This window comes from Odocoileus virginianus, chromosome 7 (genome assembly GCF_023699985.2).
Source record: "Odocoileus virginianus isolate 20LAN1187 ecotype Illinois chromosome 7, Ovbor_1.2, whole genome shotgun sequence".
NCBI lineage: Eukaryota > Metazoa > Chordata > Mammalia > Artiodactyla > Cervidae > Odocoileus > Odocoileus virginianus.
In genome coordinates, this window is record NC_069680.1 from 51,869,202 (window position 1) to 51,887,195 (window position 17,994).

A 17,994-nucleotide genomic window follows, 5' to 3' on the forward strand; every position below is an offset into this window, starting at 1 on the left:
ACTCCAGCAAATGCTCTTTCCTCCATAATGTTTTTTGTGATGGTGTTTTTTTCCATATTTTATACCGTGGAATGTCCTAGCGTTCTCAGCATTCTTCAATTCCAAATTTAGATGGATAGGTAGGTAGGTAGACAGATAAAAGACTTATTTTTTCCTCTTTTTCAAAGATTATGCTGCTGATGCTGATTATTATCTCTCTGTGTGGGTGTGGTATTTTAAATGTTTGCCACAGAAGAAGCTATTGCATTCCAACATGTCTATGAAAAATAGCTAGAAATTTTTGAAACCAAACCTATTCAGTTCTTAAGGTGCTAGACTCTTATTGAATTATTAGTACCATTTCCTTTCTGCTGAAATTTTGATGACAAGGTCATCATTCATTCAACCAAGTGTGGCCATTTTAGATTCAGTTAAGTGTCTTTATTCAAGGTGTCCTCATAGGCTCCTTTATTTGTTAGAACTCTTTCAAAATGAATAGATAGATGAACCACCAGAGCACAGCAAAGGGAAACTCAAGGGCCAGGCCTTAACTGATGAGACAAAACAAACAAAAAGATGACATAATTACAGACTTGGGAAATTGTTCAAGATATTAGAGGAAAAATCTATCACTCAATATGATAAGTGTTTTGTGGGGAAAAAATGATATACAAAGATAAAGTATTCAAATAAAATGGAAGTTACCTGTTGATGGTAAGGTTTCAGGTGATTTTTAAAGTTTTTTTCTATAAATTCCATGTTAACTTTTTTAACAAATAAGAAGTAAAATGTCAAAAAAAAAAAGTAAATGTCACTTCTGATAGGCTGATGCTACACTCTAGCCTTCAGTGTCTTTGCCCTTTGCCAACTTCTGGACCAACTCCGGAAGCTTCTGTGCCCTTTGCCTGTCTTCTCTGGAGCAAGCAGGGAGTCTTTACAGCAGCGACCATCAGAAAGCAGCAGGTGCTATTCCAACCCATGGGAGCACAGAATGCTTCCAAGAAACGGCTCCTGTTCTGAAAAAGTTCTCAATCTAAGTTGGAGACATGACAGGTGCTTGTGTGCTCAGTAGCTCAGGAATGTCCCACTCTGCCACCCCATGAACTGTAGCCCTCCAGGCTCCTCTGTCCATGGAATTCTCCAGGCAAGAAATTGGGGCCGGCTGCCATTTCCTTCCCCAGGGGATCTTCCTAAGCTGGGGATCAAAGCTGTGGGTGAATAGGCGCATTGCCCTGATGGTACCAAGATGAGTTCTAGAAGCTGGGTTCCATGGACGATTCAGTCACACACACAAAAATAAACCCTGCAGGATGTCGGGCATGCTCCATTAGCCCTCTGAGCTTTGAGTTTATTGTTTATAAAATGGATGGATTGACAATAGTATTTTTATTTTTAAGGTAACGTTGAGAAGCCTTTTCTTAAAGCCCCAGGGACATCCCTGACTTTAAAAAACTAGAACCTTGCCTTAGAAGGACATAGCATATTAAAGAAGATCTCATACTGACTTGGACTAAAACACTAGGTACATTCCCATTAAAGTCAAAAATGAGATAGGGGTTGGAATTAATGAATTAGTAATAATTAGCTGCTAAATGTGTGTCTCCCAGCCCAGGATACAGCTGCAGGAGGGCAGGTGCTGTTTCTGTCTTCTTCTGTGCTATACCTGCAAGGTCTGGGACAGTGCCTGGCACAGAGAAGTCCTTCATGAATGTTTTATATAAGGAAGAGGAAAAGGACACAGGTACACAGGCTGGCTGTTTCCATCACTTTTCTTACCCTGGATTAAGACAACATAAGGAAATTAAAAGCATAACTATCACAAAGCTAAAATCATTATTTGTAGATTATAATATTATCTACATTAAAAACTCATGAGGAATTCTATTCTAAAAAAAGAAGTCAGATAAAAAAATAAAGGTATTTTGCTTGATGCAAAATTTAAATACTATAAAGATGTCATTTTTACATGTAATTCCACTGAAAATCTCAGGATTTGTATTTACTGATGTTAGTCTGAGGCTAACATGAATACACCTTAAGTAAGAAGAGAAAATGGCTTCCGTTTTTTAAAAAAATTATTTATTATTTATTTATTTATGGCTGTACTGGATCTTCGCTGCTGCACATAGGTTTCTCTAGTTGTGGCCAGCACGGGCTACTCTTCATTTGGGTTTTCAGGCTTACTGTGGGGGCTTCTCTTGTTTTGCACAGTCCCTAGGCACATATCTTGAGTAGCTATGGTGAACGCGGTTGGCTTGCAAGCCTTAGAGCACAGGCTCAGTAGTTGTGGTACATGGGCTTAGTTGCCCCACGGCATGAGAAATCTTCCCACATCAGGGATCAAACCCGTGACCGCTGCATTTTCAGGCAGATTCTTAAACACTGGACCACCAGGTAAGTCCAGAAGATGGTTTTCTGAAATACTTTTAAGTATTTCTGAAAGCTGAAATGCTTAAAAGTATGATATTAGTTGGGCTTCCCTGGTGGTGCAAAACTAGCTGCCAAACTGGGCTTCCCTGGTGGCTCAGATGGTAAAGAATCTGCCTGCAATGTGGGAGAGCCAGTTTGATCCCTGGGTCAGGAAGATCCCTACAGGAGGGCATGGCAACCCAGTCCAGTCTTCTTACCTGGAGAATCCCCATGGATAGAGGAGCCTGGCAGACTACAGTCCATGGGGTCACAAAGAGTCGGACACAACTGACCAACTAAGTGCAGCACAGAGCTGCCAAGTTAGTAAAACAATAAAGAATCCCAAACAGCTATAACACTAGGAGTTTGTTATATGGTGAAATTTACATGGGTGACCAAATCTAAGAATTTGGAGGCACTTAAACCTGAGACCCCCTCTTAGATCTGCCTTTTGTAGATAAGTATGATAAGGTGTCTAGGCCTCAGTTCACTCACCTGTAAAATGGGGATAAAAATAATTATACTATAATTTTATTATGAGGATCTAATGGAATCTGTAGTCATTAAATTTTTAAATTCATTAAAAATATTTAGCATAGTATCTCAGTATGCAATAAAGAATTCTTATGACATGCTTGATAAACCAATTGGAAAGTAAAGAAATCTACAAGAAATGATGCTGAGATAATTAAGGAAAAATATTTATATGTTATCTGTTTGTGTTTTATATGTTACATGTTACAGAGTATAGCAATGAGTTAAAGCATTAAATGCAAATATTAAAACTACAAAACAACTAGAAGAAAGTATGAGTGACTCTTCCTGACCTCATGATAGAGAGGGCTTAACAAATAAAAGAAATGAAGTAACAGTACAAAGACAAGAACAGGTAAGGAGTAAAATTTTAACTACAGGAGAATTCTGAACTGCTTCATGTAAAAGAAAATTTACCATTAATAAAAATAGAAAACAAAAAACTGAAAAAAAATACTTTCAGCAATATGTATAACAGATTTGGAGTTAATAACTTTAATATATAAACAGCTCTTTAAAAGCAATACAAAAAATACTGACCACTCAATAGGAAGTTACAAAGAATCTGAAAATATAATTCATAAGTTAAAAAAATTAACTAGTAAGTACAAGCAGTAATAATGAAGTTTTTAATTTCATCTGGAATTTCCAGATGCTGTATATTTGTAGGGTATGTGAAGCCAAAGAAATCCATAAAGAGAAAGGCAGAAATGAAAGTATTTTATACATGACTGTCAGGAACTACCTGAAACTGACTCAAATACGTGAAGAAGCATTGTGCAGCTCCCATTTAACACCTCAGGAGTTCTTTAAATTTTTAGATGTCAAAGCTCCCTTTCTCTGCCATTCCATGTTTTTCTCTGATGTTTCTAACGTGGTGCATGTGGCTTTCAAATCTGACAATTTCCATGTCATAAATACATATCTGAATGAGTGTGAACTAAGTAGTTAATAAAACATCCCTGAAGAAAAATGGAAAGAGATGTAGTTTGGGGTCTTGCTGTCTTACCACTAGCTGCGATTCAGGCCATAGGTGAGACACATCACTTCTCCAAATGTAGGAGGATTAAATCACTTTCTTCCAAGAAAGTCTGTAATTCCTGCACCCCACTCCAGCCCTGCAGAGTCAGAAGGCCAGACTTGGAAATTGGCATTTTTAGCAAGCAACCCAATTAATGACTAGGTACTTCAAGTTGAAAAACACCCTAATGGCAGACCACCAAGTCCCTTCTAATGTCAAAAATAAAGTATTCTGAAGGAAAAATTATGCATGCAGAATAGTGCTCCACTCTGCCCATCTGAGAGTGAGTGCCCACCTCCACTCCCAAGTTTGGGTTCTCAGATCCAAGTTATATTTCAGCTGATATCTTTTTAGGTTTTGTTCTCCTAATCCCATGCATCAAATTACACTCACTGAAGCTGCCAGTCTTCTAAAGTGCTTTCAGAAGGCACATAAATCCAACCCTGAGTCCTCATGATCCAGACATTTAATCACACCATAAAGTTAATGGAATCCAATTTGAGTGTAGACACCTCAACAGCTACGTTGCATTGAATTCACAGCATTCATAAAATGTGGGTCTCAAAATGAATCACCGGCCTGACGGAAAGTTCAGAGAAGAACGCCACCCTCTCATTGGTCACTGTCCTAATCTTCAGCTGCCAGGAAAAGGACCAGAGCTGTCAACACAACACTGTAGCCCAGGCAACCAGCCATGCTGCTAGGAACTTTTCAACACTTAAAAAAATAAAAGTTACTATGGAAACTCTCAGAGACTCTTTAGATTGCTTGGACAGTCCATGGTTTATAACAGTCATAATGCTTCATGGCCAGCCATCACCTATCAACCCTAGGACCTCCCATCATTCACAGCCCAGAAATGGGTTACTTTTGGGATGCTCCAGACTTTTGCCTTAGGGCGATGAAGTGTGTTCGTCCGCTGGCACCTGTACTCTGGGCTAAGAGTAAATAGATACTGAGTTTCCAAGAGCCCCCAAATCCATTAGTTAATGAAGTAGTAATGGTGGTGGCCCTCCAGACATCCAGATGTGGTGTCAATGATGTTTGACTTCCAGGAGGTGAAGACATCTGCATGATTGATCCTGAGCTTTGATGTTCAACCTTAGCGGCAGCTCCGCTTTGAAATGAGGCTGGGGGTGGGGGGGGTTGCAGTCATTGCTGAGGTACCTGTATGAGCTCGTTTTATTGGCAGTGCCTCTTCACACTAGTTTTCCCACCTTGGACAGGCTGGCTTTGCCTGAAGGAACCTCAGGCAGCGCAGAACTACTTGGATCAACCTTCCCAATTACGCTTTCTGTCCTTCACGATTCTGCAGCCACTGCTAAGCTAAGGGGAAGGAAGACCCAACCCTTTCCTATTTTTTTTTTAAAGTCAGCTGCCAGAATCCACCCATTCTTTAAAATGTATTTATCTGAAGTATGAACTTTGCATATACGGGAAGGAGGCAGGGTTCTCAAAATGTTCTGTCTACTTTTCTAGTCTAATATGCTGAACTACAAATTTAATCCACTGAAGTGGTTTCATGCAAACACTCCTCTCAATCTCCTTTTGTACAAAATCTTGATGCATAATGTATAGAGTCTGAAAATGGATTAAGCTACATTTGGAGATGGCTTGAGTTTTTTTTTTTTTTTTTTTTTAAGCAAGCAAAAACGAGCAGGTTTTTTGTTGTTGCCTTTTTTAACCCTTCTTGCTCAAAGCAGTCACATGGATTGTGTCTTCTCAAAGCTGCTTTCTACACAATGTTTCTTATCTGTTTTTTTTTTTCTGTCAAAAAGCTTGAAATGTAAAACGATTTAATTAGAAACGTAAAGAGTGAATTGGACTCATTTCCCTCAGATTTCCCAACTAAAGCAAGCAAATAGAATGGTAAAACCTTCTGATTTACTCCTGGAAGATAATTCAGCCGCTGAATAAGCAAATGAGTGAAATCTTACTGAATAAAGTGTTCCCTGGTACTCCAGGATCACCATTACCCAGAGGACTGTGGCCACAGACAGATAGAATGCCAGTCTCTGTGTTATGTAGTAAATGCTCAGACACACATTTCCTCCAGTGCCAATCAAAGCCAAAAAGATGAAAAAGGAGATGGCCATGGGACTGCCAAGGTCTCCAAAGGAATCACAGAGACTTGGCTACAATCCCAGGTTTCAATGGGTCAGTACGTTTATAATGCTGTATTTCGTGATTGCTAATTTTTACATAGCATTTGAATACTATGTAAATCGTACTGGAAAGAAAATTGCAGCTAAAATCAGAAGATCTGGACTTAGGCCCTAGGTCTGACCCTACACAGTCATGTGACTTTTTAAAAATTTATTTATTTATTTCTGGCTGCACCAAATTTTTGTTGCTGCATGTGGGTTTTCTCCAGTTGCAGCACACGGGCTTCTCATTGCAGTGGCTTCCCTCATTAAGAAGCATGACTGTGAGGGCTCAGTAGTTGCGACATGCAGGCTTAGTTGCCTCGCGGCATGTGAAATCTTCCAGACCAGGTATCAAACCCGTGTTGCCTGCATTGGCAGGAAGGTCCAGATTCACTGGACCACCAGGGAACTCCCACAGTTCCCATGTGACTTTAAACTCACCTGTTCTCGCTGGTTTCAGTTTCATCATCTGTCAAGTGAGGACAGCCATCCTCCCTCCAGCTCCTCAGGCACATCCAGGGCCTCCGGAAGAACAGGTGAGATGGGTGGGAAAATCCTTGGCAAAGTCTCAGCTTTAGGGATGCTGCTGAACCCCTTGTTTTTTTAATTAACCACTGTGCTCTCCTGAGAAGGTCATGGTATCCTCAGCTCTTCTCCCACATCCTTCATCATCCAGGTTTCCCCCAAGCCACGGGCGAAGTGACCAGGCTTCTCTGAGGCCAGCTTTCCTGCCACTGCACAGCGGACCACTTCTGGGGGGCTCCATCTTTGCAACCCCAAGGGTTTTAAGCTGACAAGGCCTTACCTGTGACACTTGAAAACATGGCTTCAGATAAAGAGAAAAACAACATCCTGCAACCCAATGTGGCTCACGGCCTCCATTCCAAGCCCTCACTTTAACCTAATTGTTCCTGACCTGGTGACTAGCATTTTTTGCTGTGTTTGTTTCACCTCTCCTGATAATCCCAGTTACCTGGCTTGGTTGGGCCTATTGAGTTTTCTTCTCCATCATGATTGAAATGATTTACTTAATCGTTCTCTCTTTACTCAGCCCACCTTGGTCCTAGCGCCTCACACTCCAGCCCTGAGAATGGGATGCAAAGAGAAGATATCGTACACAGTGTAGGAGCCGAGGTGTGCCTCCCCAGACAAGTAGTATAGAGATTTCTGCCAGCACAGAGGATATTTTCTCTTTTGGAGCTACAGACTTAGAACAACTGGACAATTTCAAATTCTATGGGACAGGTACCTTGGGAGAAGGTGATGAGAGGAAAAGTAGTAGTTTTTCACCCCACTCACCTCATCTTCCTACTTTAAATGTTACCACACACCAAGAAACCACAAAGGAACCATAACCTACTTGCATCTGTCCATTTGACCTTGATTTTTATTGAATGGGAAAGAAAGACTAATTCAAATTCATTCCCCCTGATTTCACAGTAATATAGATTTTACCAAATTTTTATTTAAATCTCTATACTGTAGTGAGAGGAAGACCTTGAATGTCTTGTTCTTTGGAGTACTTCTAGAACTTAGCAAACAGAAGGTGTTTAAAAAATATTCATTGCCTGAATGAATACATAAGAAAAGACATGGTGATATTTGAAAGATTTCTTATTATCTGATGCTGATAGAGAGTAAAGTTAATGATTTAGAGAACAAGTATCCAGCAGCAGAGCCCACTAATACCTTTTAAAATGTGTTGATGCTCATAAATCCAAAATAAATGACCTGTAAAATCACTTAAGAAGAAATAATACGCATTTAATCAGGCTTCCAGAGGAATGACTGAGGGTAAAGCTGAGAATTTCAAGAAGAATTATTAAATCTCTTCAAATTCAGTCACTGGCCGACCTCACACACACCACACGTCCCTCTCCCACAGGGCTGCCACTCTAGGAAGTCTTGCTCACCCCTTCCGTTTTGAAACTCCTGAATTACAGCCACCTCCTGGAGCCAGAGGGAAAGGCTTTGGATCATCTGAAAAGGGTAAGTCCTCTTGCAGGTCTACCCAGCACATTCTGCTACATTCCCCAGAAGGATCTTAAATAAAGAGGGAGAAACTGAACACATCACCCACATCCTAAAGCTAGCATCTTCAAAGTCTTACACAAGGTTTTAGCTTCAAGTCAAAGGGTCCTTCCTCTGGCCAATAAAATTCAAAACACTGAAATGCCAGTCTGTGCCTCTGCTTTACAATCCTGTTGAAATTTTTGGCCTCTAACCATGTTCTGGAATCTTCCATTTCATCCTAGATTTTTACTTCTTAGTCTGCCAGTAAGAGTTACTTTACCTTTCCCGAAGTGTGACTAAGGTCCTGAGGGTGGTAGTAAAATGGATCCATCTTTTTGTTACAAACTCAATTAGCAGAAGTTGGAATTGCTCTCTTCAACAAAGTTACATAAATTGTTAATGAGAAATTTACCTTCACTTGATTCGCTAGTTGCCTTATTAGCTTGGAGTCAATGCTATTAAAAGAAGATGTTTATAAAAGCTTAAGGTGTTTGCTGGATTGAATGTTAAAAAGAAGATGGCAGGTTATCACCACTGACTGCCTGTCCAAAACCCAGAGGGGTTTCTACGCTTCATCCAAAATGAACAATTCTGAGCCCACGTTTGGGGTCTCCTTGTCAGGGAAATAGCAATTTATTGGGAAGGCAGAAGCGCCACCCATTCCTGGGATGCACCTAAAGCTTTTCAGCAACTGTCACGAGAGTGTTTTCTCAGCCCGGTGGACACCAGCCTGAAGAAAGGCCACCCAGTTGCAGGTGAGTCTAAACACCTTTTCTCCTTTGGTAAGGAAGGCACTAAAACACCCTCCATAAGTGTCAGGGCACAGGAGAAGGAGGCTATTTTTCACTCAAGATAATTCACATGAAGACCTCAAAACCGCCACCCAAAGAAAACCCAGACGTCTCCCTCATGTGGCATTCCTAAGATGCCTCCTCTGAAAAACGACGACCAGCTCTAAGCACAGTGCCAAGGTCAGTCAAAGTTATTTTCAGCCCCTTCTTCCTTTCTCTCACAAAAATGCTCTCCTGCCTTGCCCCCCTCCCCCGCCACCAGTCCCCACCATGTAGCCTACAGATTGGTTCACACACACCCATCCCAACCCCTTCAGAGCCACTGTTTGGCTCTGCTGAGGGTGACAAGCCGAATGGCCTCATTTCCCAGGGTGCTCTGCAGCTTAGTTCGACATGTCACCTGACTTCAGCCGTGCAGACACTGCCCGCAGGACATCACGAAGCGGAAAGTAGATGTCAAGGTAGAGGCTGCGCCAAGCACTTCTGCTCGCCAGCACAGGGCAGAGGCGTGTGGATCCACACCCTACCCTGTGACACCTGAGAGGCGAGTCACGGGTCGCTTGGTTGGTCGTGTTGGGGTAGGCGTAGTGAGGATGAGAGCCAGCAGTTGTAGAGGTGACTTCCTTCTTCACCAACTTGATCATATAGCAGAGACGGCCGCTATCTGAGTGGATCAGTTCTGAACTGTGTGACTGCTGGAAATTCTGCTGAAAGTTTCTTCCTCCAACCCTTCTAGGGACTTCTGCAAGCTCCTCATCTCTGGCATGGGATCCATTTTTTATTTATTTATTTTTTAATAGACTGAATCCTGTTATCTGCAACTAAACTCTGACAGAGACACTTCCTGCCTACATAAGCAACCAAAACCTTTAATGCTTGCTCCCTACCACCATCTTCATAGATGAAATGAGTTGATAAACTAATTTTACAATCAGTAGTTAATAACCAATAAAGTTTGTGGGTATTTGCTTAACCCCCCAAAAAAATATTCTAATGGTGAATTTCCAACCATACATGGCTGATAGTATTGATGGGAATTTTTTTTCCCTAGATGGGGACGCTACAGTTTTTTTAACTGTAAAAAAGCTTTTAGCTGTTAATGATGATGGAGATGGTAATGGTGGTAGTGATGTTTAAAAGTGTCAACTGATCTAACTAATAAGCCTCGCCCGGCTGATGTCTCCAACTCCCCCCAACCCCCACTCAACTCTCTAACCCATGCTGGAAGCACCAGGATCATCACCCAGTTTCTTGCCTTTCACTGCAGACATGTCCTTGAGAGCTCTCTGTGAAATCAGAAGACTCATCCCAGGAAGGAGAAAACCGGCACCATATGGGGATGAACAAGAGTTCTGATGCTCTCAGAGAGGAGACAAACAAGCAGATAAAGGCATTTGGTGGAGAGATGACTGATGATGTCTGTCTGCACAACCACAGATGTTCTTGGATGAGCTACTCCACTGAGGCTCCACCTCAACACTTGTAGAGAGGCAAGGCTCCCCCCGTCCCCCAGAAGGTCACAGTGGAGGGGAATAACAGGAATTGCTGTCTTTTGATTGCTCTATCTCCATTCATTTCATTCACTCAACAAACATTTTGTTTGTGCTTCTGTTTTAGTTGTAGACATGAGTGAATAGGGGGTTCCCTAGTTGCTCAGATGGTAAAGAATCTGCCTGCAATGCAGGAGACCCACGTTTGATCCCCAAATCAGGAAGATCCCCTGGAGAAGGGAATGACAACCCACTCTAGTAGTCTTGCCTGGGAAATCCCATGGACAGAGGAGCCTGGTGGGTTACAGCCCATGGGGTCACAAAGAGCTGGACACGACTAAGCGGCTCACTTTCATAGGTGAATAAGTTAGGTTCCCTAACCCCTTATAGAGGGAGCCAGATATGACAACAGTATTCACACAATGTTCTACACTGTGTGAGGTTACCATTGAGGTAACCATTACAAAGGAAAATCATAGCACACTGTCTGATGGGAGTATGGGTGGCATTTCTTGGCCTGCAAGTTCATGAAACACTTCCCAGAAGAAGAGCCATTCCTGCTGAATCCTAGAGGCTGAGCACAAGTTAGGTTGAAGGAACAGCATGAGCAAAGGCCCTGAGGTAGGATGGAGCTTAAGCCTCTGGGGATATTATTATCCCCACTTTACACATGAATCAATAGAGATTTAGCGAGATTAGACAGCTTCCCAAAGTTTTGCAGAACAGAAGGCAGTGTGAACCCAAAGATAACTTCCTGCCATGTAATCCAATATAATCCAGCCTCTCTGAAAGACAGAGACAAAGACACTCACAGGCTTTGAAAATAATTGTCAAAAGACCCTCTCATGTCCTTTAAGACTACCCCTACCCCCTCCTGCAGGAGCTGAGGACAGATTTTCATTTTGTCATTCTACTGGGCTCAAGACTAAATTAAATGACAAACCTGCTATTTCAGACGCAGAAGTCCTGGGTGCCTTGGGGGTAATGAAACTATCTTCCTCCTCCCCAGGGCCTCTGGTACCATTATGGTGCAGTCCCAAGCTATCACTGATAGTGAAAAAACAGGGCTTTGCAGTAGAGGAAAGAGGCTATTCAAACTGCTCCTGATTTCTATAAAAGAGAGATCTTTTGATCTTTGAAACAGCCAAAAGGGCAGTTTGATCTTCGTTAAGCTCATTTATTTTAGATTCTTGCAAATTTCTTTTCTGTAGGTTTACTTCCTTAGAAAACTCAATATTCAATTGAACAGTGACTTTTATATATTGAAATGCAATATTGAATAGCTGAAGCCTAATAAATGCCATCCTGGCTGTATAGGATATTTTAAAAATCATAAAAGGGCCGATTGAGCCCGATCCAGGCAAAGATGACAAAGCGAATTCAATGCTTCTTTTGAAAATGAGTCATGGTCAGAAATACTCACTTTGACCAAAAGCATTTCTTTGAATGCCAGAGGTAAATTTGCTCACTTTCATTTTCTGCCTGGGTTTCAAGGCAGCACTGCAGAACTGAACAAAATCGACTCCAAGAGGCCCTGGCAGCTGATCCAGATGTTAATGTGAGCAGGATAGTAGGGCTGGGCCTGTTCCCTTCAGTGTGTTATTTTCAAATTATGCATTTGATATTCAGATAGGGATTGATCAGACTTTGTCTGTTTTTTCAGGGAGGAGTCAATCATTGCTCTTCTCCGCTGCCTTAACATTCCCCAGGACCACCCTTTCCCTTACTTAGAAAAAGGATGTTTTATTATCACAAGCCTCCAAATTGCTGGCAAAAGGGAGACTCTGACATATGTTGCCAGTCGTAGGGGGCTCAGGGGAGGACAGACACAGCAGACTCAATCGATTAGCCAAAAGGAACAGCCTTTGATGTCAGGGAACCTTTCCAAACTTCATTTAAGACTCAAACAATCTGTGGGAAATCAAAGTTCTCAACCAGGACCTCTGCCCTACTCCTGCAGCCGAGGCTGGAGGAACTTATGTTTTAACTATTTGTAGATGATTACTCAGTTTGGGAATGTGTTCCTCTTGTGGCCCTTTCTACATGAGGCTCTTTAAGAAGTTGAATAGTTTTGTTTTCTACTTCCTGTCACATGTACCTTAGCCCTCTTGCACATATGTCTTAAGAAAATGCAGATTAGCACTGCTTAAGAGTTGTTGTTGTTGTTTTTTTTTTGTCTCAGCCCTCTCCTCCGTATGACCTCTAAAGAAGATCTGATTGTGTAAACTAGTACAGGAATGCCATCCATTTTGCACACTCCCAGTATCAGATGAAAAGTAGGTTGCATTTGGGAAAGGAACTAGGGCCAAGGAACTAGAGCCCATGGAGGAGAAATGGTACCCATTTGTAAGAATATGGTAGAGAAAAGGAAGTCAAAAAGACATGGAAGAATTTGGGTCCTACTCTCAGAAATAGCAAAGTCAAGAAGAGGAACCAAAGGTAGGGTCAGTTTAGAAATCACAGTTTGGATTTTGAATAAATTTGAATTTACATGGTTCTCTGTATTATCCCAGCAGAAATGTCAAATCTTAGGTAATGCCTATGAGCCTGGATTACTTTGATATTTAGAGGCAGGTGTTTCTTCTCTGAACAAGAACAATGAAAAGCTTCCAGAAAGGGATTCCTTAGCCCCAGCCCAGTCTTCACTGGTTAGACCACACCGAGGATACCATAGCCCTGTCAGTGAGGATACATAATTCTATCACTTGAGCACCCTCAGTTCTTCATATTGGTTTCTAATATAGACTGACTGGTTGGAGTTTCTACAGACAAGAGTGGTCAAGAGTAGTCCACGCCTGGACAGCAGTTAACACCCTAGAGATGTTTGGCCCCCAAAAGAATGACTTAAAGAAGATATGACAGTACTGAAGATCTGTCATGTGAATAGAGATTTGATGAGTCCCTTTTGCTCTAGAAAGAGGCTCCATGGGGGTTCCAGGGAGTGGGGAGATAATCTTCACAATTACAGAAATGCTGAAGAATGCCTTACTCAAGGAGTGAGTTCCCTGTCGTGGAAGACACTCAGCCAAAAGCTGGGAGGGAGGCTGTATCAGTAGAAAAAGGAACTGCCACATTCTTGGATAATATCAGAACTGGAAGTGACCCTCAGTGTCACACAGTTCAAGAGTCTTTAAGGTGTAAGGGAACCCTGACAATCTCCCTTAAGTCTTGTTTCCCTACCAGCAAGTACAGTCTTTCCTTACGGGGTTAGGATTTCATGAACATTCTCTAGGAACAGACTTAGGGACACAGTGGAGGAAGGAGAGAGTGGGATGAATTGAGACAGTAGCATTGAAATATATGCATTACTATATGTAAAATAGATAGCTAGTGGGAAGTTGCCATATAGTGCCACCAGGAGCTTGGCCTGGTGCTCTGTGACAACCTGGAGGGGTGGGATGGAGTGGGAGGCGGGAAGGAAGTTCAAGAGGAAGGGGCATGTGAATATCTATGACTGAGTAATCTGATTAATGTTGATGTATGGCAGAAACCACCTCATGCGAAGAGTTGACTCATTGGAAAAGACCCTGATGCTGGGAGGGGTTGGGGGCAGAAAGAGAAGGGGACAACAGAGGATGAGATGGCTGGATGGCATCACCAACTCGATGGGCATGAGTTTGAGTAAACTCCAGGAGTTTGTGATAGACAGGGAGGCCTGGCATGCTGCGATTCATGGGTAGCAAAGAGTCGGACACGACTGAGCTACTGAACTGAACTGAACTGGTGGCAGAAACCAACACAACACAGTAAAGCAATTATCCTCCAATTAAAAATAAATTTTTTTAAAGACACCAAAAAGTAAAAAGGACAGTCTCTGGGAGCCAGTTGCAAAAGTGGTTTAAGTATCTCAGAGCCTCTTGATGTGAGTAGTTTTCCATCCTGAGACCATCAAAACCAATTCCTACAGAATAACGTCTCTCTTTAATCAGGCAATCCCATTCTGGGTATATATCCAAAAGAAATAACATCAGTAACTCAAGGCTATCTTCTCTCCCATGTTCATTGCAACAGTATTCACAACAGCCAAGATATGGGAACAACCTGAGTGTCCATCAAAGCAAATGTGACATAGATAGATAGATAGATAGGAATGAATATTCTTCCACTATGAAAAGGAAAGAAATCCTGCCATTTGTGACAACATGGATGAAACTGGAGAATACTATGTTATGTGAAATAAACCAGACACAGAAAAACAAATATGATCTCACTTATATGTGGAATCTAAAAAAGTCAGACTCATGAAACCAGAGAGTAGAATGGTGATTGCCAAGACTTGAAGATTGGGGAAATGTTGGTCAAAGGGTACAAACTTTCGCTTATAAGAGGGGTAAGTTCTGGGCGTCTAAGACGTATTATGACTATAGTTAACAACACTGTATCAAATACTTGAAATTTGCTAAAAGAGTAGATTTTAAGTGTTCTTACCACACACACACACACACACACACACACACACAAGTGTGCATGTGTGCACAAAATGTAACATGTGCAAAGATGACTATGTTAATTGACTGGTAATCATTTTACAATGTATACACATTCAAACCATCACGTTGTACATTTTATATATTTACAATTCAATCTGTCAGTTATATCTCAATAAAGCTGAGGAAAAAAAGAAGCATCTCTTAGGAGCAGGTAAATGATCTACAAATTAAAAAAGAATCCTTGATAATCAGTGTCCAAGAAAGAGCTTGAAATAGAGAATATCAAACAACTCAAGGGCAAAATTCTGAGCTAAAATAACCAAATATCCATAGAGATACCCAAACTAGTTTCTAGGGCTATTAGCTCTCCAACAGGAATTTGTGAAAAGGGACTGTTTTTTGGGTTTTTTTCTTAGCAGCAAGTGGAGGGTTCTTTTCCTTTCTTAAAAGGACATTTTAAAGCAAAAAACAGTATCTGGATTCCTAGACACTCACAAGTAGGTTTCTTACACTCCAAGGCCTAGAACACAGGTTAATATGTTCAAAGAGAAACACAAAATATCCAACAGGTAATTGCATTCAAGGCATGGTAATAAAGACAAAATAGCACCAGGCACACCTCAGCACAGGCACATGCCCTGCACCCAGGCTCACAGTGGTTGGGATAACACCACTGTGACAAGATTGCCCTTGCCACTCAGCACCTCTTGTCTCTTTTTATTCACTTTGCTGTTTTTCCGGTTGTAATTTTATCCGAAGATTGAATCAAGCTGCAGGCTTCTTATGGAATAATACCCGCAGACACTCACCCAAAGGTTGTTCGAACAAAGTTTTCAGTGGCAAAGAATGAAAATGTTGGAATTGGAAGTAGAAGTTGAACCAAGTGGAAAAACACACATAGCAAAGGAAGGCCACCCATCCAATTAAGAGTGAAGAAAAATATTAGGAGACAAGACACTAAATACCAGGAGAAAAATGGAAGAAACTGGCTTCAAATAAGTAGGACCCATTCTCCTACCAGCATTCTTCTCATTCTTCTGCAATCCTTTGCAAGATAGACCATCTGCCAATTGCCAGAGTGTGTCACGAAGCGGAATGGGTTTATCGGCACAGTCATTTGTTGTCCTCATTAATTCTAGTATAAAATTAAAGAAAAACCAATGCAGAAGTCAGTACTCATCTCAGTAGCTGCAACCCTTAAATATTCCAAGAACTTCCAGGTAAGCAAGAGAGAAAGCAGCAATGATGTTCCAAGGCAAAAATACATTACCCTTTGTAAATAAAGCAATGGGGTAAGAATTGAGGGAAATTTTCACTGATAGTAAACCAAAAACTAGATATTTTCCCTGTAAACCCTTCTCTCCAAACGTCCTATCAGTAAAATCCTATCAAAACAACCAAGCACAAATGCATTCCTTTTTCAATTTCTATTTCAATGCAAAATGCAGCTCTCATAATGTCAGTTTCATGTAGTCTGGCTTTTCCAAGAACGTGCATAGTTAGACTTAAATGAACTGTACTGTTTGGAGGACGCCCTTTAATTGAATTTTCAGGTTAACTGGGTATATGCTCAGGCTATCCAAGATGGCTGTTCTCTTGCTCTCGGTACACCCGCTGCTCGACCAGTGCCTGCTTCACTTAGACCCGCTCCCATGACTGACCTACCCCCAGACTTGCCCCAGACCCAGTTAGTAATTGTTCTAATCTTTACATCAGAACATCTCCACCTCTAACTTACCAAAGGGGTGACGGGGGGCATGTGTGTCCCTGCTGCCAGTTTCCCTGGTAACCAATGAGCCAATCTGAGTTCAATATCCACCCTCTCCCTCCGGAAACAGAGATGGCCACCATGTCCGGCTTGCCGAGTCCTACCCAGTGTCTGCCGCACACTGGGGCGAAGCTCTAGGACCTTGCTTCAGACAGGTAAGCTCCCCCCACCAATTAAGCCACTGATGTCTCTGTCACTGACTCGGTTCTTTCTTCAGTCCCGAGGCTGGGCAAGTCCAGGGCTTGCAGACCTGCGGGGAGCAGCCGGGAGACTGAGAAACTCCCTTGAACGCCCAGACTCTGGAAAGTAAGGATGGGAGTGGGAAGTTGTGGGGCCCACAAGTTCCAGGGGAACATCCCGAAAGTTGCGGGGGAAATCCCAGGGTGGCCACCAGTAGTATGTGGGGCCCCGTGGTGCTGTCTTTGATGAGTGGGGGCCACCGAGAGAGTACAGAGAACTCATACATGGCCCTGAGGCTGTGGTGGAGATTCCGGCTGCCGTTACAGTGGAAAAAAGAGGTTAGACCATAAGACAGTGGCCACAGCTGTGGGCTGGCCCTGCTTTTTTTTTTTTTTTTAATTTTTTTTAGTATTTACTTATTTGTTTGGCTGCGCAGGATCTTGGTTGCATTGGTAGGCAGGATATTTAGTTGTGGCATGTGAACTTTTTCACTTGTGGCATGCAGAATCTAGTTCCCCAACCAGGAATCAAACCTGAGTCACCTGCATTGGGAATGCATAGTCTTAACCACTGGACCACTAAGGAAAATCCTGTGGCCATTCCTTTTAAATTAAGAAAAACCACAGACACACAGTGAAGGTGAAGGTTAACTTAAACGCTGATTCTTATTTCTCTGAAAGTGAGGCATGTAAATATGACTGAATGATTTGTATTATTGTATATTACTGCTGTTTAAACTGAAAAAAAAAAAAAAATCCTTGAAAATGGCCACAATAGGAATCTTTCAGCATTCTAAAACTGGCTATTGCACATGCAGTTAGAAGAAGCTAGCTTCCTAGAAGGAACTGTATTTCTCTCCTTGTGCCTTTGAGATGTAAATGATCTACCTGAGCTCTCGGGAACTTTAATCATCTGATCCCTGAGAATGAAGGGAGAAAAAGAGAGAGGCATTTAAAAACTCTATAGGAATAATAATGTTTTGGGGATGTCTATCTATAATAGTCTATCCAGATTTTGATAACTTGAAACTAAGCTAAGTTAAATGAAGAGAATTCATAGATGATCTGAGTCATTTCAAATAAGATAAAATACTGCAAAATTAATTACTGGGCGGGGCAGTTTACCTACCTTTGCCTTAGACGAGGAAGAATAAAGGGTAAGTTTTCTAATCAGGAAATGCTGATGTGACAAACAGTTCACAATTACTTTCTTCTTGGTTTTTGCCAGAGATT

The 17,994-nt window shown here is 41.8% G+C and overlaps 1 protein-coding gene across 3 annotated transcripts in view; it reads left to right on the forward strand.

The window, feature by feature from the left end:
- Positions 1 to 16,737, forward strand: part of CABCOCO1 (ciliary associated calcium binding coiled-coil 1) — a 184,431-nt gene extending 167,694 nt beyond the window's left edge. For 2 of the 3 annotated variants that reach the window (XR_011488758.1, XR_011488760.1), the window contains 3 exons: positions 6,551 to 6,626; positions 7,976 to 9,074; positions 9,265 to 16,737. Coding sequence is in view for 1 of the 3 variants with exons in the window: in XM_070470704.1 (XP_070326805.1) it covers positions 6,551 to 6,626; positions 7,976 to 7,989 (90 nt within the window). In the remaining 2 variants the exon portion in view is untranslated. Of the gene's footprint in view, positions 1 to 6,550; positions 6,627 to 7,975 lie in introns of all 3 variants that reach the window. The other variant, XM_070470704.1, reaches the window with a different exon arrangement.
- The last annotated feature ends 1,257 nt before the right edge of the window (positions 16,738 to 17,994 follow it).